The 23,388-nt window shown below is 35.0% G+C and overlaps 1 protein-coding gene and 1 pseudogene across 1 annotated transcript; both read left to right on the plus strand.

The window, feature by feature from the left end:
* Positions 1–16,256: 16,256 nt before the first annotated feature.
* Positions 16,257–16,341, plus strand: LOC115519631 (annotated as a pseudogene).
* An 895-nt stretch (positions 16,342–17,236) lies between these two features.
* LOC115518726 (olfactory receptor 6C2-like) lies at positions 17,237–18,184 on the plus strand. Its single transcript, XM_030322277.1, has one exon. It carries the CDS (start codon positions 17,237–17,239, stop codon positions 18,182–18,184), a length of 948 nt encoding a protein of 315 aa, XP_030178137.1.
* Positions 18,185–23,388: the final 5,204 nt, after the last annotated feature.

Below are 23,388 nucleotides of genomic sequence, written 5' to 3' on the forward strand. Positions count from 1 at the left end.
CAATGATAAGTTTTCATTGCTCAAAGTGTTCATCAGAATTAGCACCTCCAAAAGAGCTATTTTTCCTATTTAAAAAAAGCATATTAACATATGTGAAGCCAATTCTCGAAGAAAAATATCCTCCAACTCTGTTACATTTGACTGACTTACAGAGTTGTTCAGGCACTCTTTCTCTAGAGAACACTAGGATACTCTTCAATCCCTCTACAATATTGTAGTACAGTGTCTGGTTTATACCACTAGAGTATTAGAAATGCAGGTGCAAGTGCATAAATCAAATGTCAAGCTCTTGTATTTATGGGTTTAGAAAATGAGGAATAAATAATGCTTTATACAAGGAGTAATAACAAAATATCACTTTTAAATCACTGCTTCTTATTTGTATGTAACTTACATAGTATTTGTAATTATTCTTCTATTTTTGAAAGAAGCACCATTATTTTACTTACCATAAGCAGTACATGTTGGTCTTTTTTTTCTGGAAACTACTATGGGATCGACCATAATGAAAGGCAAACATACTCACTGGGAAGCGATATTTAATTTTGTAGGCAGAAAAATTAATATAAAATATCCTCATATTGATTCAAAGCAGAGAGATATAGTGCGAATATTTTAAGAATGTGATTTTTCTGCACTGTCAGTACATCTAAACATATGGTACTATGCCCTGGGTAATAAACATTTTTGTAAACTCCTCTTTTTAAATATCATGCAAAGAGATTGGAGGAAGATGGCGGCATAGGAGGACGCTGGGCTCACCGCGCGCCCTGCTGATCACTTAGATTCCACCTACACCTGCCTAAATAACCCAGAAAACCGCCGGAGGATTAGCAGAATGGAGTCTCCGGAGCCAAGCGCAGACGAGAGGCCCACGGAAGAGGGTAGGAAGGGCGGCGAGGCAGTGCGTGCTCCACGGACTGGCGGGAGGGAGCCGGGGTGGCCTGCCGGCCAAGCAGAGCCCCCTAGTCTGGCTTGAAAAGCGGAGGGGCCAGATGGAGTGTGTTCCGACAGCAAGCGGGACTTAGCATCTGGGAGGTCATAAGTTAACAGCTCTGCTTGGAAAGCAGAATTAATCGCTGGGCTTGAAAACAGTATAGAGGACAGCAGAGAATCTCTTGCTACAGAGATCAAGGGACTAAGGAACAGTTGGGAGGAGCTGAAAAACGCTTTAAACGACATGCAAAATAAAATGGAAACGACCACGGCTCAGATTAAAGAGGCAGAGGAGAGAATAGGTGAACTAGAAGATAAAATTATGGAAAAAAAGGAAGCTGAGAAAAAGAGAGATAAAAAAATCCAGGAGTATGAGGGGAAAATTAGAGAACTAAGTGATACACTAAAAAGAAATAATATACGCATAATTGGTATCCCAGAGGAGGAAGAGAGAGGGAAAGGTGCTGAAGGAGTACTTGAAGAAATAATAGCTGAGAACTTCCCTGAACTGGGGAAGGAAAAAGGCATTGAAATCCAAGAGGCACAGAGAACTCCCTTCAGACGTAACTTGAATCGATCTTCTGCACGACATATCACAGTGAAACGGGCAAAATACAAAGATAAAGAGAAAATTCTGAAAGCAGCAAGGGATAAACATGCCCTAACATATAAAGGAGACCTATAAGACTCCTGACTGATCTCTCTTTTGAAACTCGGCAGGCCAGAAAGGCATGGCAGGAGATCTTCAATGTGATGAACAGAAAAAATATGCAGCCGAGAATCCTTTATCCAGCAAGTCTGTCATTTAGAATACAAGGAGAGATAAAGGTCTTCCCAAACAAACAAAACCTGAAGGAATTCGTCACCACTAAACCAGCCCTACAAGAGATCCTAAGCGGAATCCTGTGAGACAAAGTACTAGAGACATCGCTACAAGCATAAAACATACAGACATCACAATGACTCTAAACCCGTATCTTTCTATAATAACACTGAATGTAAATGGATTAAATGCGCCAACCAAAAGACATAGGGTATGAGAATGGATAAAAAAATAAGACCCATCTATTTGCTGTCTACAAGAGACTCATTTTAGACCTGAGGACATCTTTAGATTGAGAGTGAGGGGATGGAGAACTATTTATCATGCTACTGGAAGCCAAAAGAAAGCTGGAGTAGCCATCCTTATATCAGACAAACTAGACTTTAAACTAAGGCTGTAACAAGAGATGAAGAAGGGCATTATATAATAATTACAGGGTCTATCCATCAGGAAGAGCTAACAGTTATAAATGTCTATGCGCCGAATACGGGAGTCCCCAAATATATAAAACAACTACTCATAAATATAAGCAACCTTATTGATAAGAATGTGGTAATTGCAGGGGACTTTAATACGCCACTTACCAAAATGGATAGATCATCTAGACACACGGTCAATAAAGAAACAAGGGCCCTGAATGATACATTGGATCAGATGGACTTGACAGATATATTTAGAACTCTGCATCCCAAAGCAACAGAATATACTTTCTCCTCGAGTGCACATGGAACATTCTCCAAGATAGATCATATACTGGGTCACAAAACAGCCCTTCATAAGTATACAAGAATTGAAATGATACCATGCATACTTTCAGACCACAATGCTATGAAGCTTGAAATCAACCACAGGAAAAAGCCTGGAAAACCTCCAAAAGCATGGAGGTTAAAAAACACTCTACTAAAGAACAAGTGGGTCAACCAGGCAATTAGAGAAGAAATTAAAAAATATATGGAAACAAATGAAAATGAAACTACAACAATCCAAACGCTTTGGGATGGAGCGAAGGCAGTCCTGAGAGGAAAATACATTGCAATCCAGGCCTATCTCAAGAAACAAGAAAAATCCCAAATACAAAATCTAACAGCACACCTAAAGGAAATAGAAGCAGAACAGCAAAGGCAGCCTAAACCCAGCAGAAGAAGAGAAATAATAAAGATCAGAGCAGAAATAAACAATATAGAATTGGAAAAAACTGTAGAGCAGATCAACAAAACCAAGAGCTGGTTTTTTGGAAAAAAAAAAAAAAAATTGATAAACCTCTAGCCAGGCTTCTCAAAAAGAAAAGGGAGATGACCCAAATAGATAAAATCATGAATGAAAATGGAATTATTACAACCAATCCCTCAGAGATACAAACAATTATCAGGGAATACTATGAAAAATTATATGCCATCAAATTGGACAACCTGGAAGAAATGTACAAATTCCTAAACACCCACACTCTTCCAAAACTCAATCAGGAGGAAATAGAAAGCTTGAACAGACCCATAACCAGCGAAGAAATTGAATCGGTTATCAAAAATCTCCCAACAAATAAGAGTCCAGGACCACATGGCTTCCCAGGGGAGTTCTACCAGACCTTTAAAGCAGAGATAATACCTATCCTTCTCAAGCTATTCCAAAAAATAGAAAGGGAAGGAAAACTTCCAGACTCATTCTATGAAGCCAGTATTACTTTGATTCCCAAACCAGAGACCCAGTAAAAAAAAAAGAGAACTACAGGCCAATATCCCTGATGAATATGGATGTAAAAATTCTCAATAAGATATTACCAAATCGAATTCAACAGCATATAAAAAGAATTATTCACCATGATCAAGTGGGATTCATTCCTGGGATGCAGGGCTCGTTCAACATTCGCAAATCAATCAACATGATACATCACATTAATAAAAGAAAAGATAAGAACCATATGATCCTGTCAATCGATGCAGAAAAAACATTTGACAAAATTCAGCATCATTTCTTAATAAAAACTCTCAAGAAAGTCGGGATATGGGGCGCCTGGGTGGCGCAGTCGGTTAAGCGGCCGACTTCAGCCAGGTCACGATCTCGCGGTCCGTGAGTTCGAGCCCCGCGTCAGGCTCTGGGCGGATGGCTCAGAGCCTGGAGCCTGTTTCCGATTCTGGGTCTCCCTCTCTCTCTGCCCCTCCCCTGTTCATGCTCTGTCTCTCTCTGTCCCAAAAATAAATAAACGTTGAAAAAAAAAAAAAATTTTAAAAAAAAAAGAAAGTCGGGATAGAAGGAACATACTTAAACATCATAAAAGCCATTTATGAAAAGCCCACAGCTAACATCATCCTCAACGGGGAAAAACTGAGAGCTTTTTCCCTGAGATCAGGAACACGACAGGGATGTCCACTCTCACCGCTGTTGTTTAACATAGTGTTGGAAGGGCTAGCATCAGCAATCAGACAACAAAAGGAAATCAAAGGCATCAAAACTGGCAAAGATGAAGTCAAGCTTTCACTTTTTGCAGATGACATGATATTATACATGGAAAATCCGATAGACTCCACCAAAAGTCTGCTAGAACTGATACATGAATTTAGCAAAGTTGCAGGATACAAAATCAATGTACAGAAATCAGTTGCATTCTTATACGCTAACAATGAAGCAACAGAAAGACAAATAAAAAACTGATCCTATTCACAATTGCACCAAGAAGCATAAAATACCTAGGAATAAATCTAACCAAAGATGTAAAAGATCTGTATGCTGAAAACTATAGAAAGCTTATGAAGGTAATTGAAGAAGATATAAAGAAATGGAAAGACATTCCCTGCTCATGGATTGGAAGAATAAATATTGTCAAAATGTCAATACTACCCAAAGATATCTACACATTCAATGCAATCCCAATCAAAATTGCACCAGCATTCTTCTCAAAAATAGAACAAGCAATCCTAAAATTCATATGGAACCACAAAAGGCCCCGAATAGCCAAAGTAATTTTGAAGAAGACCAAAGCAGGAGGCATCACAATCCCAGACTTTAGCCTCTACTACAAAGCTGTCATCATCAAGACAGCATGGTATTGGCACAAAAACAGACACATAGACCAATGGAATAGAATAGAAACCCCAGAACTAGACCCACAAAAGTACTGGCCAACTCATCTTTGACAAAGCAGGAAAGAACATCCAGTGGAAAAAAGACAGTCTCTTTAACAAATGGTGCTGGGAGAACTGGACAGCAACATGCAGAAGATTGAAACTAGGCCACTTTCTCACACCATTCACAAAAATAAACTCACAATGGATAAAGGACCTGAATGTGAGACAGGAAACCATCAAAACCCTAGAGGAGAAAGCAGGAAAAGACCTCTCTGACCTCAGCCATAGCAATCTCTTACTTGACACATCCCCAAAGGCAAGGGAATTAAAAGCAAAAGTGAATTACTGGGACCTTATGAAGATAAAAAGCTTCTGCACAGCAAAGGAAACAACCAACAAAACTAAAAGGCAACCAACGGAATGGGAAAAGATATTTGCAAATGACATATCGGACAAAGGGCTAGTATCCAAAATCTATAAAGAGCTCACCAAACTCCACACCTGAAAAACAAATAACCCAGTGAAGAAATGGGCAGAAAACATGAATAGACAGTTCTCTAAAGAGGACATCCGGATGGCCAACAGGCACATGAAAAGATGCTCAACGTCGCTCCTTATCAGGGAAATACAAATCAAAACCACACTCAGGTATCACCTCACGCCAGTCAGAGTCGCCAAAATGAACAAATCACGAGACTATAGATGCTGGAGAGGATGTGGAGAAACTGGAACCCTCTTGCACTGTTGGTGGGAATGCAAATTGGTGCAGCCGCTCTGGAAAACAGTGTGGAGGTTCCTCAAAAAATTAAAAATAGACCTACCCTATGACCCAGCAATAGCACTGCTAGGAATTTACCCAAGGGATACTGGAGTGCTGATGCATAGGGGCACTTGTACCCCAATGTTTATAGCAGCACTCTCAACAATAGCCAAATTGTGGAAAGAGCCAAAATGTCCATCAACTGATGAATGGATAAAGAAATTGTGGTTTATATACACAATGGAGTACTACGTGGCAATGAGAAAGAATGAAATATGGCTCTTTGTAGTAACATGGATGGAACTGGAGAGTGTGATGCTAAGTGAAATGAGCCATACAGAGAAAGACAGATACCATATGTTTTTACTCTTATGTGGATCCTGAGAAACTTAACAGAAACCCATGGGGGAGGGGAAGGAAAAAAAAAAAAAAGAGGTTAGAGTGGGAGAGAGCCAAAGCATAAGAGAATGTTAAAAACTGAGAACAAACTGAGGGTTGATGGGGGGTGGGAGGAAGGGGAGGGTGGGTGATGGGTATTGAGGAGGGCACCTTTTGGGATGAGCACTGGGTGTTGTATGGAAACCAATTTGACAATAAATTTCATATATTGAAAAAATAAATAAATAAATAAATAGTAACAAAAAAATAATAATAAATAAATAAATATCATGCAGATTATAAGATGTGTGTCCACTAATTCCACTTGGCAATCATTCATGAACATTACAATAGCTGAGATGATTAGCTTGAAACTTGGGAAATACTTATTAGTTTCAAATGATCTAAAAGGAATGAACACATTTCTACAGGAAATCTAAGGGGAGAGTGTCTCTAAGGAGAAATAAGAAAGATGAAAAAATACTGAGAAGAGCCTACAAAACACCAGATGGCCTTTGTCTTTATTGTTTCAAGCATGATGACAGACAACTGTTTGAGTTGTCACACTAAAACAATCATGTAGACAATCATCAAGACAATCAGGCTGTAAACTAGCAGATTATTTTGGATCATACATAATAATATGTGCCAAAATAGCAATAATATGTGCTAAATTAATTGCTTTTTGAGTCTTTTCTTTTCGAACATGTAAATCTATCACTAGAAGAGCAGCATATGGGTACCTAACTCAAATACTACTCCTACTTATCTTTTTTTAACAAGCAGTTGTGTTCAATATTAAGAAAAGAAATAGGGTTTTGCACATTGTAATTTGAGAATGAATATTTTCTTCAGTGACTTGACAATGTACACCTAAGTTCAAACTTGTTTTTTTTTTAAGTTCAAACTTTTTGTAGAGTTACTAATCATTGTAGCACCTATCATTTATTGAATTTCTACTATGCAGAAGTACTATGCTAATTGTATATATGTTTTCAATGTAATCATGATAAGAGGCAAAGTATACATAATAATGAATCTTTTTGGTTGTTGAAAAAACTGAGAATTAGGGAAATCGTTTTACTTGCTCACACTCATTACAAAGTTTAGAAATTATAGAGACAGGAGTGCAATTAGAGCTTTAATTCCAAGTGTAGTTTTTTTAACCATTATGCAATATTTCCAATTAGGTTAATGGATAGTTAGATGACAGGCAGATAATAATGATAGATGATGATGATAGACAGATAAATGGATGGATGGTTAGATGGATAGATGGATAGATGAAAATAGATAGATAATAGATGATAGATATATAGCTAGATAATAGATGAGAATTTGGAAAATAATCAATAATCTAATGCCTGATTCCATACCTAGGATATGAGTACTGAACCTTTTTTTGAATGAATAGATACATGATTGAAAAATTGACATTCTTATACCATAAATCCAAAAAACTTTTTCAAGAAATGAACTCATGAAGTTCTTTTGAGTATACCTTTTATATAAAATTTTAATTTTTCAACTATATTTTAAAGTTTAAGGGACCATATTATGGGAAAAATTATAATTGAACAAAACAGAAACAAATGAAGTTAACAGTAATTTACATTGAACAAACCACAGGGGTAAAATGCAAAGAAACAAAAATAATTTAGTGTGTAACTCTTTAAAATATCATGCTCTGATCCGTGACTGTCCATGGGATATGTTCTAAAGAGTAAAAGAATTAACGAATGAATCTTTGTTATCATTGGTGGTACTGAGGGAGAAATTCTGATTTCATCTTGTAAAAATTTTAGCACTGGGCAAATTAATAAATATGTTGATGTTGACAAGTAGGAATCTTACTGTAGAATAAAGGGGGTAGAAGAATCAAATATGAACGGGAAAATAATTCAGCAGTGTTGGATTAGAATTACAGGCAGCAATGTCAACTAATGATTTCTTCATGTGTTTTTTACCCTGGCTTTGTTCTTTAAAAGATCCTAGAAAGCATTCTGACAGATTATGTTCAAAACCAAGTGGTACATTACAAATGACACAGGAGACTTCTTGAAGGACAAATTCTCTATGGATCCGTCCTTCTTTTTCTGACTTCTGCATGTTGGATTGGCCCAAGGTTCATTCAATCTTTTGATCTTTTCTCTCTTCTTTCTACACTTATTCCCAAAGTTCTCTTATTCAGTCTCATGTTCCATCTATTTGGTGGAATTTAACTACATCTCACTATTTACATTGCCACTTTTCTGGTTAAAACCACCTTTTTTTAAATTTTTACATTTTACTAACTATTTTAGTAAGCAAAGATGCTGACATTAAATTTCTAGCATATGAGAAAAGAGTGTTGAACATCAATTCGTGATATACTGTTTTTTCAAATTCTTCAACCTTAGTTAATATATTATTAACATACTGGGGCACCTGGGTGGCCCGGTTGGTTAAATGTCCAACTTCAGCTCAGGTCATGATCTCATGATCCATGGGTTCGAGCCCCACATTGGGCTCTGTGCTGACAGCTTAGATTCTGTGTCCCCCTCTCTCTCTTCCCCTCTCCCACTCCTTTTCTCTCCCTCTCTCTCAAAAATAAATAAATATTAAAAAATACAAAATACACATACACATTATTAACATGCTGATAAAAATTAGCATTTTATGTGTAAAATATTACCACAGGTTTTTCTGCCAGATTGTATCTTTCTCAACCCCTAAAATGGCATTAAAAAAACTGTTTAATCATTTGGGGGAAAATTTTATATCCTCATATAATCCAGACACATTATAGAAGCTAATGTAAATAGGTCATAAAGCTACTGGAAGAAAATATAAGTAAATATATAAGATCAGAATCAGTACAGCCTCTCAAGTAATGGCAACAGATTCAAAAATAATAAAACAAAAGATATATGTTTTACTACATATTAACCCAATTTTCTTTATACCAGCAACACCCTAAATTATATTAAATGTTAAATAACAAACCATTAAATAGGATTTGTAACACATTAAGACATGCCTAAACTTAATATCCTGAATATATAAAAATATCTTAGAAAAGAATAAGGTATCACTTCTGTTAAAATAACATTGAAAGAATAGTAGTAGTATACTCATAAATAAAGCATAAATTGCCAATAAACATTTGAAAATTGCTATATATCATGAGCAGTCAACAAAATGTGAATTAAAGTGAACAAAAGAACATAATATTATTCAGATCATCATTTTGGCAAAGACTTAATACACTGATAATACACCCTGACCCTGTGTTATTAATGCATCTTCCACTCTCCAAGGACATGTCCCTATTCCTAGGTGAATCAGTCAGCTTTTGTTTTCTTTTACTTTTCTATACCAATTACATTGTCCATTCATTAGTGACTTCAAAGTAGGCTCACCAAGGGCACTTGTTTTTTGTTGTTTTTTTTTTTAACTTAGGTGATCTTACCTACATAACAGGTTGCCTATGTAAAGCATCTTCAATCATTTCTTGGTGAAACTTTAAGGAAACCACCCCACACTAAAATTGATCACATCATCGACTTTTCAAAAATCAAAGAATTTCTGGTTTTCCTTGCCTGTTTACTAGTCTTTCCTTCTACATACCTAATCAGATTATGCAGAAATAGCTCCTTTTCTAATTTAGGCAGATACTGTAATTTGTGGTAAATGTTAGACCTAAGGATATAAAAATTGATATAGGTTGTGTATGCGTTTCTACTGCTACCTTTGAGTGAAAGTGAGAAAGCATGACTACATTATATCCATGTCACTACTGATAATTCTTATTTAATTGTGAGTTCCACTGAGGATCTGTGTGGAAAGAAAACTGGGGCCTGAATGAGAGACTAAACTGTAAGTATGTTCATATTTCTCAAATAATTTTTTCTATTATGAAATTTGAAAAAGTAATTAAAATATTTCCTGTCATTTTCCTAAGTGTGTGTGTGTGCATGTGTGTGTGTATATATATATTTCCATATATACACATTTATATACAAACATTCATTTTTATAAATGCATGTGTGTATTAAAAATTTGGATAGTTCATAAGGGTATGAGAAATTAATTTCATTTCTTGAATGTTATTTCTTTCTCGAGAATATTAATCATGGAAGCAAATGAAGAGATTTCTAAGCCTGCTTTATGAATTGGTTAAATATGTGAGCAATAAAATGGTCAGATTTGATAAGCATATAATGCAGTATCTATTGTCCTAACTGCCAACACATGCACATACACACACTCACACACACACACACACACACACACACACACACACACATGCAATCTCAATTGTACAAATACATCTCTTCAACTAAAAAATCTTGTTTTTTTAAACAGTTTTGATGTCTAGGCATGTTAAAAATTAATAAGTTACATCTAAATTTAATTAATTTGTCAGAATGTTTCTGAGGCATGTTTCTGAAGCAGGTAAATAGAAGGCAAAGTGTTATTCTGCATCCTAGGATGATATCCAGGATCAGCAGGGACTTTTACTGGAGGCTACAATAGGGAATGAAGGAAGCATGACTGGAAGAAGAAAGGAAGGTGGGCTCTGGGTAACAATTCTGTGCTGCTTATTTGAGCTACTACATGTGTTTCAGGTGTGCCTCTGCAGAAGAGAACAGAATAACAGCATTTAGACAAAGTTTTTTGCCCATAAGCATAATTCGGCATTCATCCTCTCTGATAGTGTCTAGAGATTCTGAATGCTACTTTTGGTTACATAGGTCCATCCAAGACCGTTTTGTCAAAGAAGGAACCCAGAAACAGGCTTTGGTTGAAACTAGCTATCTCACACCACACCACACAACAGAAATGCTAAGTCCATTCTAACTGAACTACAGTCTAAGTAGTTTGGCCTATATATAGTCAGTAAAATCAAAGAGTAACCCCATACAATTAAGGGACTTCCTAGCAACAAGTTCAGGTAAATAGAATATTATAGAAAACAATCATTAGCTCATATCTAGAACTTTTTAAAGACCTCATTACCTTATCCTTATTTTTTTATGATGTCTATTTTTTTTCACATGGTCTACATTAGAATTTAAATGAAATGTCCCATGGAACTCTGACCAGGCAGAGTCGATGAAACCCCCAGCCTGAGAGACTATATTCTAATACTCAAAAAGTGGGGCACTGAAAGGTTAGGGGAGCATGATACAAATTCTTATATGGAAGGAACATCTTTCAACATTAGTGTAGTATCTTCTATATGAACCACAGGAATTAAAGGACTTCTGTCAAGTAGAACCTTAAAATATAAGTAGAGGATATATCCTGGTCTTTGTAGATATCTATGTGTTTAATTAATATACAGAGAAACTATTATATTCCAGGAAATGTGATAAGATCTGAGTCTACTACTGAGAATAAGATGGGCTCTGTCAAGAGTGTCACAGTCTAATAGGATGACAAACAGTAAATAAGTCATTCAATACAGCTCTGATGTAGGGATGATGGATATAGGAATACGGTGGAGATGTAGCCAGCCTAGTCTATAGGAATTCAGATGGTGTCTCAGAACTTACTCTAGGTGCGGTGAGAATTAAAATGATCAAAACAGGAGACAGGAAGTCCAATTAGAGTATGAATGCTTCATATCGAATATGAGATCAAAGTGATCTAAAGTAGGAATGGAAGAGATGAACTTTTTTTTTTAATAACATATTAAGGATGTAGAGTCTAAACAGCCTTATCCAGGTGTGAGCAATAGGATGGAAGGAGGCCTTCTAAAAGCAGAGTAATAATAATGAATTGAGCAAGAGTGGTGATAGTACATTAGTGGATAAAGATGCCAGGTTTTGGCAGCCTGAGTAATGAATGAAAGATAGGGGGGGGTAGAGGAGAGGAGACTGAATAAAGATGTGTACATACACATACACACACACACACACACACACACACACACACACAGATATATTAATTCACTTAAATGGCATGGTCTTTGAAATTCAGTGATTGGCTGGATGTTAACCTGAGCTATGCTAATGAATACAACTTGTGACAAGCATTGCCTCATATTTTAATAAGCTGAACGTATGTAAAAGGGTTTGGTGCATTACTAAGAAGTATAGAAATAAGGAACTATTATAGAACACTAAAGTGTCAGATAAAATGGTGAAATCTCAGGGTTTGTCTTTTTTTTAATTGTTAAATTTTGCAATAGTTTAACATTACAGAAAAGTGAACAAATCATAAGGGCAGTTCTGTATATAGCACACGAATGGCATCATTTAAGCCTTATAACCTAAGCCTAGACCTAGTCCATACCCTCACAATCCTCCCTGAATAGAGACACTATCCTGATTTCTAACTCCAGAGATAAGTTTTGCTTATTTGTGAAATTCACGTAAATGATCATACTCTACGTATTCTTTTGTGTCTCGTATCTTCATTCAAAATTATGTTTGTGAGAACTTTTCATGCTATTGCATGTAGCAATATTAGTTTTATCTTCATTACTATACTCGTCCATTTTATGAATATATCACAATTTAAAAACTGATTCATATCATTAATGGACATTTTTATATTTCAAGTTTTTGGATTATTGAGAATGAGGCTAAACCTTTCTTAAACATGCATATATTTTTGCATACATATGTATACATTTTGACTGGGTAAATACCTAGGATCATAATTTCCTGTTTCACAGTTATCTGGACATCAGCATAATAAATATATTCAAAAAGTTCTCATAGTGTTTATATGAATGTACACTCTAATCTTCAAGATACTTGGTATGGTCCATCTGTTTAATGTCACTTATTCTCATGGTTGGGCAGTAGCTGTGAATTTAATTTCCTTTTCCCTAAGTACTAGAAAGTTCACATTTCACATGTTCACTGGCCTTTAGATATGCTTTTTAGTCAAGAAATTAGTCTAATTGTTATTAGATTGGGTTTTGTTTTCCTATTGGTTTGTAATAAATTTTACAAATTCTTATTACAGTCCTTAATGATTATTACAAATATCTTCCCCCACTGTGTGACTGGTCTTATTTAAATCACTTTTATTCAAGTATAACTTACATATATACAATAAAATGCACTTAAGTGTAGCATTCCATTGAGTTTTGACAAACGTGTATATACCTCCTTATAACTACTAATGCAATCAAGATACACAAATTTCTATCACTTGTAAATGTTTGTGCTCTTTCCCAGTTAATCCTTCATAATAGATTTGGTTTGACTTTTCTGATTAAATGAGATCTTAAAGTATTTTCTCTTTAATGTGTATATATTTTCCCTTGGCATACTACTTTAAGATTTATCCACATTATCACATACATGAATTCTTTATTGTTTTTATTGCTATGTAGCATTCCATGTAAAAATATACCATTTTTCCACTTCTCGATGTTTACTTGTATTACATTCCTCTTTTGGTTATTATGAATAAAGTTGCAATTATTAAGTCTTTCTAAGAACATATTTTTTTTCCTCTTAGGTAAATTCTTAGGGATGGGTTTACCGTATTATATAATAGATACATTTTAAATTTTATAATAAACTATAAAACTAAAAAAGTAGTTTTACTATTTTATATTTCCACCAGAAATATACAAAAATTTCAATTACCTCATTTTTACCACACTTGCTATTGTTAGTACGTTTAATTTTTACTATTCTAACCAATGTTTAGTAATGTCTTATCATTTTAAGTTTTTATTTCCTTAATGACTAATGATGTTGAGCATCTTTTCATGTGCACATTTGATATTTGTGAATCTTCCTATGTGAAGTATGACCATTCCTATGTTCAAATATGACCATTTTTTATTAGTTAAGTATGTGTATATGATTATGTGCATATAGATGTTATTTTGTATCTATCATATTATGCATACATATATTAAAATAATATACATTTCATATATATAAAATATACCCATAATATTTTTGCATATATGTTTTCTATATATATATTATATATACACACACTAAATACATGACCTTTGTCAGATGTATGTTTTATAAATTTCTTCTCTTAGTACAGGGCATTTCTTTTCATTTTTTAACAGTATCTTTTGAAAAATCATTTTTTATTAAGTCTATAATCTATTTCAAGTTTATTTTTCATTGTGTTCATTTTTATCCATATGTATATCTCATTGTAGTAGCACCATTTGTGAGAAGACATTATTTTTCTCCTCAGTTTGCCTTACAATACTCTATTTCAATATACATTGTTCTATTCCAATGAGTTCTATGTTTATTCATATCTCAATGTCAGTGTTTTAAAATTTCCATTGTATTGCTATATTATAATTTTTTCATATTATGCCCAAGTATTTCACGTTTAAATGATGCTATAAATGACATCTTTAAATATTTTCGAGTTCAAAAAACAAATAAAAAATGTCAAGGTCAAATGCTTATTGTTTGTATACATAAATACAGATATATACATGCTTATATTGACACTCTATCTTTTGCTTTTGCTAAACTCACTTATTCATTAAAGGATATTTTGTAGATTACTTAGGATTCTGTATCTACCCAATCATGTTATCAAGGGAACATGATTTAACTCCTTTATTTCTAATCACAATGTCACCATTTTTTCTCACCTTATTTTTTGGCTAGGAACTCCAGCACATTGTTGAATATGAACTATGAAGTAGTCATCTTTGCATAGTTCATGATTTTAGAGGAAAGCTTTTAGGCTTTTCTCCTTATATTTGATATTAGCAGAAGTTTTGTTTTGTTTTTTTATAAGTAGGTGTCCTTTTCACATTGAGATAGTTTTCTCTGCTTCTACTTTACTGAGAAATTTTTTAATTTTTTTTAAGTTTCTTTATTTTTGATTGAGAGATCCCAAGTGGGGGATTGTCAGAGAGAAGGAGAGAGAGAATCTCAAGTGAGGCTTGGGCTCATGAATTATGAGATCATGACCTGAGCTGAGATCCAAGAGTTGGATACTTAACCAACTGCTCCACCCAGCTGCTCCAAGAAATTTTTAACCTAAATAAGTGTAGAATTTTGTCAAAGATTTTTTCCTGAAACTATTCAGAAGAAATTATTCATTCTCCCTTTTTCTGTTATTATGGAGAATACATTGATTGATTTAAAATATATTGAACCATGGCAGGGGATGGGCTAGATGGGTGATGGATATTAAGGAGGGAACTTGTGATGAGCACAAGTTGTTATATGTAAGTAATGAATCACTAAATTCTACTCCTGAAACTAATATTACACTTATGTTAACTAACTAGGATTTAAACAAAAACTTAAAAAATAAATAAATAAAAGGGTGCCTGGGTGGCTCAGTTGGCTGAGTGTCCGACTTCAGTTCAGGTCATGGTCTCACCATTTGCGGGGTCGAGCCCCATGTCAGGGGGCTGTCTATGCTATGCTATGCTGTCTATGCTATGCTATGCTGACAGCTGACAGCTCAGAGCCTGGAGCCTGCTTCAGATTCTGTGCCTCCCTCTCTCTGCCCCTCCCCTGCTCATGCACTGTCTCTGTCTTGAAAATAAATAAAACATACATACATACATATTGAACCAACATTGAATTCCTGCGATAAATGTCACCTTCTCATGATGTGTTATTCTTATAAAGTTATTGAGTATAATGAGCTTGATTTACTATTCTTTTGTGGAAAATGTCTATCTTATGTGTAGACGATATCATTCAGTAGTTTTCCTTTTTATGTAATGTCTTTGTTTGGTTTTGCTATCATAGTAATACTTGCCTAATAAAAGGAGATGGAGGAGTACCTGGGGGGCTCACTTGGTTAAGCATCTCAGTCTTGATTTTGACTCAGGTCATAATCTTGCAGTTCCTGAGATTGAGTCCCACGTCAGGCTCTGCACTGACAGTGCAGACCCTGCTTGGGATTCCCTCTCCCTCTCTCTCTCTCTATTCCTCTCCCCACCTCTCAAAATAAATAAATTGTATAGTTTTTCTACGCCTTTATTGACTTTAAACCAACTAGTTCCATCAATTAGTAAGACAATCTCCAACTATAATTGCCAATTTATCTGTTTCTTCTTTCATTTATGCCAGTTTATTCTTTTTATATTTTGATGCTCTGTTAAATACATAAATAATTAGAATCTCTTGGTGTTCTTAGTGAATTGGCTTATTTATCAGATAATATGTAATTTCCTCTATATGCTTGTTAATTTTCTTTGGTGGTGATACTAACATAGCTACTCCAACATTCTCTTGATTATGGTTCACATGGTACTCATTGTTCTATTCTTTACAGAAGTAATATTTGAAGTGAGGTGTTTAAATATAGCATCTAGGTAGGTGATTTTTAAACACATCTTATTGCTTCTTGGCCTTTTGGCTAAGATCAAGTGTAGTATCTGTTCTTATCAATTTAAAAAACAAATCTTATAATCTCTACCTTTTAATGAGTGTGGTATGTTTTGATTATTTTGTATAATGTAATCATTTATGTTTCGACTTCTGTTTATCATTTTGTTACTTGATTTTTGTTTGTCCCCATTGTTGTTCTTTCTTTTGTTTCCTATTTTATGGACTAAAATTAACCACTTTAGTGTAGTCATTTTAGCTTATATGTTTTTGACTGTATCATTTCTTAAAAGTTTGTGACTTATAAACAGTAAACATTTCACAAACTTGAATCAATATCTTACCAATGGAGGTAGAATTTAGAAAATATATTACTATATAGGACCCTGTACTCTTCCCTTTTTATTGTGATTATCATTTATATTATGTTTACATACATCAGAAACTCCATTAGATAATGTTATAATTTTTGCTTTCAACAATCAATTTTATGAAAGGAATTATACAGAACTGGTGTTTTTGTCTTAAATTTTCAGTAGAAATCTACAATTAAGCCACCTGAGCCTGGAGTTCTCTTTGTCAGATGATTTAACTATACGTTTGTTTACTTCAATAGATACAGGGCTATCTAGGTTAGATATTTCATCTTGAATTAGCTTTGGTAAATTGTACCTTTCAAAGAATTCATTCATTTGAGTTATCAAATCTACTCTGCAGATGTTTTCAAAATATTTCATTCTTATCTTAACAGCTTTATAACATGTAATGTTATCATTGCTCTCATTCCTGATAAATCTTATCTTTTCCTTTTTTTCACGACAGTTGTATGAATGTTATTTATCCTTTCTAAAAATCAACTCTTGATTCCTTTAACCTTCACTCTTGCTTTTTGTTTTCTGTTTCATTGATTTCTGTCTTGTTTTCTGTTTAGACACTTCCTCTTTGACGTTTCAGTTTTACACGTAGATTGCTTAAAACATCAAAGGTAGCAATGAGAAATCACACAGCAATAACAACATTCATCCTGTTGGGACTTACGGAGGACCCACAGCTGCAAGTTCTCCTTTTTATCTTCTTATTTCTCACCTATGTGCTGAGCATGACTGGAAATCTGACCATTATCATTCTTACATTCATGGATTTTCATCTTAAAACACCTATGTATGTTTTTCTTCGAAATTTCTCCATTTTAGAAATCTTATTCACAACGGTATGTATTCCCAGATTCTTGTACAGCTTATCAACTGGAGATAAAACGATTACTTATAATGCTTGTGTTAGTCAAGTATTTTTTATTGGGGTTTTGGGGGCCACAGAATTTTTTCTCCTGGCAGCCATGTCCTATGACCGCTATGTGGCCATCTGCAAACCCCTTCATTACATGACCATCATGAACAACAAATTATGTACCATCTTTGTCTTCTGTTGCTGGATCTCTGGGTTGATGATCATCGTCACACCACTCAGTATGGGCCTCCAGCTGGAATTCTGTGACTCCAATGCCATTGACCATTTTGGCTGCGACCCATTTCCTCTTTTTAAGATTTCGTGCTCAGATACGTGGCTTATAGAACAGACAGTTATAATCTGTGCAGTATTGATATTCATTATTACACTGATTGGTGTCATTCTTTCCTACATATATATCATCAGGACAATTCTAAGATTCCCTTCTGCTTCCCAAAGGAAAAAAGCTTTCTCCACTTGTTCATCTCACATGATTGTTATTTCCATCACATATGGCAGCTGTATTTTCATCTATATCAAGCCTTCAGCCAAAGAACAGGTGGGCATCAATAAAGGGGTATCCGTGCTTACTACATCTGTTGCTCCTTTGTTGAACCCGTTCATTTATACTTTGAGGAACAAGCAAGTGAAACAAGCTTTCAATGACACAATAAAAAAAATTGCATTTACCTTACAAGTAAGAGCACATTGAATTTGAAAAATTAATGAAAACAATGATTTGTTCCTTAGCATTTTTTTCTGGAAGTCCTAACTAGTTCAGTCAGGTTGACTTACTTCTTCAATTGAAGGAACATGAGATTTTGTTTCCGAGAAATAAAATCTTCTTCCATTTCTAAGCTTTTCTAATATTATTCAAAAAGAGATTGATTATATGAAATGTGAAATATAGTGTCTATGAGTCCTGAGAAATCTTTGGATCAATAGCTTTTCTAAACTCCTTCAATTTGCATATGTAAATATGCCAAAGGAAACATTTGAAATATAAAAAAAATGTTTCATCTATGTTTTAAGGTATTAAGATAAACTCTAAAATAAAAGAACTCAAAATGGGCCTATCAAGTAAAATTAAAACATATTGCAACCAAAGTAAGAAAATAAATACTAGGAATCTGGAAACAAATATGATATACTAAAGACATAAGCAAGCTAGAATATTTAGATTTTCATCAAGAAAGAGGAGAAAAGTTTAGACCACAACTGCTTGACAACATGCAAGCACTCATACCCACATGCACACACACACAAAATAAAACAAGATTAAAAAGAAGACTTTTGCTTCCAGCTCTGTCAGAGTAACTAATTTGAGCCCATGTTCTCTGCTTTAAATCATCATGAAACTGAATCAATTTTATGAAGAAATTTGACAAGAAACTCAAAACTGTATCTTTTTAGAAAGAGAGAATTCAATAAACGTATCCACAATTAACACTAGCTTAGTCTACAGTGTGACACAGAGACTAACCTCAACATGATAGTCTCTCTGAATTGAGTTGGCAAAGATCAAATCAGCTGAAGTGGTTACTACCCTCAGGTCAAGACTACACTGAGCTGGAATCTGGGCCGAAGTTCCCCATTTATGCCTTGGCTGAGGAACAAGTGCAGTCCGTGTTTGCACATGAGTAATAAGGCTGAGAGTTCAACAAAGATACTACAGGCTGAGTAGTCTGTGGGCTTGGAGTCTGGGCCCAGAGAAAGTGAAGAGACCTTGTTAATATCTCTTCAAACCACAGACTTCTAGCTGAACACCAGGAAAGCCACTTAGGAGTACCTCAGCAGTAAGGGCCACAGTAGAGCAAGAGTGAGAAAAATAAGAGCTGAGGGTAAAATCTATCCACCACTGGGTCTAGTAAATAAACCTTTATTGAAACATGTCCACCCCCACTCATCTGCATGTTATGTATGGCTGCTCTTAATGGCATATTTGAGTAGCTTAACAGAGACCTCATGGCCCCAAAAACCAAAAATATTTACTATCTAGCCTTTTACAGAAAAAGTTTGCCCACCTCTGGTGTAGAATTTACTTTTCTATTTTTTGTATCATTTGGGAAGAAATAATGAGAGGCAGGTTGCTATGCAGCTACATTGCCTTCATCTACCCAGATGTCTCTAGAAGGTAACTTTTAAACTTGTTGGCCAGCCAGGAAAATTGAATTCGTCCGTCCCTCTACAATTTCCCTCTTTGTCAGTGACTGTACTTGAAAGGATGAAAATGTGAAGAAGCCTGTGCATTCTGTCCACCTATATCTCACACTAACAACTCAAGTTAGAACTACATCAATGTTTTATAACAAATGGGGAATTCACTTATTTGCCATTTAATAGAAAATTTTGTTCAGCCCACCAATTCCTATAAATCTTCAACCTCACCTCAACTTCCCCTGAAAAAAAAAAAATCCTTATTCACAACTCCCCAAGTTCTATATGTGCAATTGAAAATCAAGCCACAGTGTTGGAGAAGAAGCCAGAGGCGCCATAAGAATGTCCTGAAGGAAACGGATGGAGCAGTAAGGAACTGAAAGCAGTTTCATTCCCAGGAAGGAAGGCCACCAGGACTGTTTGTTCTCTCCAGAAGGACATCATACATAGTAGTATAAAGAAACAAGTTACTGATACAACAGCTTGGATTAATCTCCAGGGAATTCTGCCAAGTGAAAAAGCCAATCCCAACAGTCATGTATTCTATTAACTTGCTTATATAACACCAAAATTACAGAAATGGAGAACAAATTAGTGCATGCCAGTGATGGAATGAGTAAGGAAAATGGAGGTTTCAATGAATACAAAAGAGCAAAATGAGGGACACTGTGATAATGAAACTTTTTTATAGATTGTGTGATTGCCAATGTCCTGATGTGTCTCATAAGATGTGACCATTGCAAGAAACCGGAAAGAACATGCATGATTTATTCTGTGTTATCTATTATAAGTGCATGCGAATCTATAATTATATCAAAGTAAACTTTTAATTAAAAAAAAGAAAAAATCCACCATACCAAAATCAAGGAGGAAAACATAATATATACTTGAATGATCATAGAAGCACTATTTATAACAAATTCTTACATCCGATTGCCTTAGAAGTCAGGCATTTACTTTGTTTTAATATTATTGTTGTGGTTCTTTATATATTAAATGCTATGGTATGCTACTATGTCTCTTAGGAAATGGTCCCACTACTACATGTATTTTTGTGTGTGTCCAAGTTCATTAGAAGATTCATTACCAGCTCTAATATAGTAATCACAAAGGGCACTCTTGTTTATTTTTCACTTGATTCTTATGCACCCATAGCATATTGAACAAATATAATAGAAGTCACTGATAGTTTAAAAATTACAGATATCCTGGGCGCCTGGGTGGCGCAGTCGGTTAAGCGTCCGACTTCAGCCAGGTCACGATCTCGCGGTCCGTGAGTTCGAGCCCCGCGTCGGGCTCTGGGCTGATGGCTCAGAGCCTGGAGCCTGTTTCCGATTCTGTGTCTCCCTCTCTCTCTGCCCCTCCCCCGTTCATGCTCTGTCTCTCTCTGTCCCAAAAATAAATAAACGTTGAAAAAAAAAAAAACTTTAAAAAAAAAAAAATTACAGATATCCTATCTCCATGTTCAGAAAAGATCAGGCCATCAAATCTTCCATAATCCATTTTTGGTATTCCTTTCCCTCTGTGTCAGTTTTACTTCCTTGTAACCTACTAAATGTAAAAAGTTATTTCCTAACTTTGCAATGGGAAACAATTTCCAGTGACAGTACCTGAATAAAACATTTTTAAGATCTCTGCATTCTTAGGGCTTTTGCGAATGTAGTTTTCTGAAAACACATAGTCACTGTATGTATACACCTCTACTAAAAATCTTTCATTGTAACTTTTACTTGCACTCAGGTCCCAAGGTCATTTTGGGTGAAACTTTCAACAGAAGCTATGAATTACTGTCAGAAAACTAAGTATTACACTTTAAGTTTAAATAACTACTTTGAAAATTTTCAGGAAGAAAAAAATGATTAAATGTTGCTAGGTTGGAGTAGCGTTCATTTGGGGGCATATTTTGTGCTTGTCCTTTAATTTTTGTGTAGAAATTTGGAAATTTCATGAGGTGAATTCACAGTACTTTTAAGCTATTTCTGAATGGCACTTGACCTGTAAGTAAGTTACATTATGAGCAAAGCTGGCTTTGCCTATTAGTAAATATAAGATTACCAGCATTAGCTTTCTTCCCACCTCCTTACCGCCAAACAATATGAAGAAAGAAAAAATCAAAACCTATTAGCCTACACTTCTATTTAAAGGTTTTAACATAAGGACAACTCAAGACAACCGTTATGAGATGAGAAAGAAGGTTAAAGATTTACAGGGAAGATTTTTGAAACGGCTCAAAGTTCACTTATTTACTGAAAAGTTTTTGCCACTCAAATTCTCACAAAGTACGAGTAAACTGATCTGTGTTAATCATGGGATAGAATGAAGGGGTTGCAAGCCTGGAGCCATGGTTTAGTAGCTATTGGTTGGTAGATTTGGATTGAGCAGAGGAATGGGGAAGAACACTTTAGAATAAAATCTTGCTGGAGTGAATGAAAATTCTTCAGTCCTTCAGTATATATCACAACAGCTGATAAAAATAAAAGGTCAAAAATCTTATCTTTTACCAAAAAAATGCAAAATTGGAGTGATAAACAACAAATTACTCATCACTCTGAGCATCATATTTGCCTGTATTTCCTCCTAATAATTATTGTGAATCCTTGGATGTTGAGCAGATTCAGGAGATTGCCAAATAGTTGATGGATGGAATAGAGAGATAATCCTATCCTACAACACAAATTAGCCTTTTTATCATTCCTTGAGTGGCTCAGCAATAAATTCTAGGGTATAATTATCCTAACATGCAGTCTTTTCCATTAGTCAAGTCCAATACACCCCCTTTTGTGATCAAGCCAATAAATCCCAGGGCTATAGGATGAGTTATTGTCTTCATAAAGAAAAATCTACAGTCCCGGGACCACTGATTGAACATTGGAAACATCTGAATAGCTACTAATACAAATGAGTTAGCAATAGCTGAGGAAAGCTGTGTATCAGTTATTATCCCACTTTGTGTATGTTAGAGTCCCCAACATCTGGCTTCCTTTCTTCTCTAAAGAAACACTAAGCAGTCAAAAATGGCATTAGCAAAAATAAAGCAGGACATATAATTTAGTAAGCTTGTTGTTTATTTTTATTCTGCATCTGGGTTAGTATGAAAAAATGAAACCCCCAAATAAATATGGTAAAGGAAGATTAAAAAGCATAATCCCCAGTGAAGTTCCCTGTCTCAGGCCAAACAAGCAAAGTGAAAAAAAGTTACAGAAAGGGGTTGACTGAAAATACAAGGGGCTTACTTGGCCTAATTCAAAATTATGCAAGCTTAAATTATCTCACTATCCAAATTAATCTTACTGCCTTTGGAGGCAAGTTTTCACCAGAAACCACTAAAGGGGTTTGCTGAGTAATCATGAAAGATGAAGTGGCAGTATTACTCACTCAGAATAGAAAAAAAAAAGATGAATGGATGGGTACAGACAACCATACTTAAAAGCCAAAGAGTTGTACACAACAGACCCCCAAGTCAAATTATTCAAAATGTAAAGACTGTCTTTGATTCATAACTATCAATCCACTCATTTCTTAATAATAGCATGTAATTAATAATACTATTATCTTCCTTCACCGAATCTTATTAAATTTCTTAAAATGTAATGGATATAAAATATGATTATATTTTTAAGAGCATAGGCATATTGGTTGTAAAAACCTGGAGAACAGATGCTATAGGTAGTATGGCTGGAGAAGGATAGGAAAATGGAATAACCAAGAAACAGAAAAGTGATTATCGGCAACATGATGGAATTTTTATCATGCACTGGT

Source organism: Lynx canadensis, chromosome B4, assembly GCF_007474595.2.
Source record: "Lynx canadensis isolate LIC74 chromosome B4, mLynCan4.pri.v2, whole genome shotgun sequence".
NCBI classification, from domain to species: Eukaryota; Metazoa; Chordata; class Mammalia; order Carnivora; family Felidae; genus Lynx; species Lynx canadensis.

Excerpts from the sequence above, each read along its gene's own strand:
- LOC115518726 (XM_030322277.1), top strand. The coding sequence starts at position 17,237 with ATGAGAAATCACACAGCAATAACAACATTCATCCTGTTGGGACTTACG.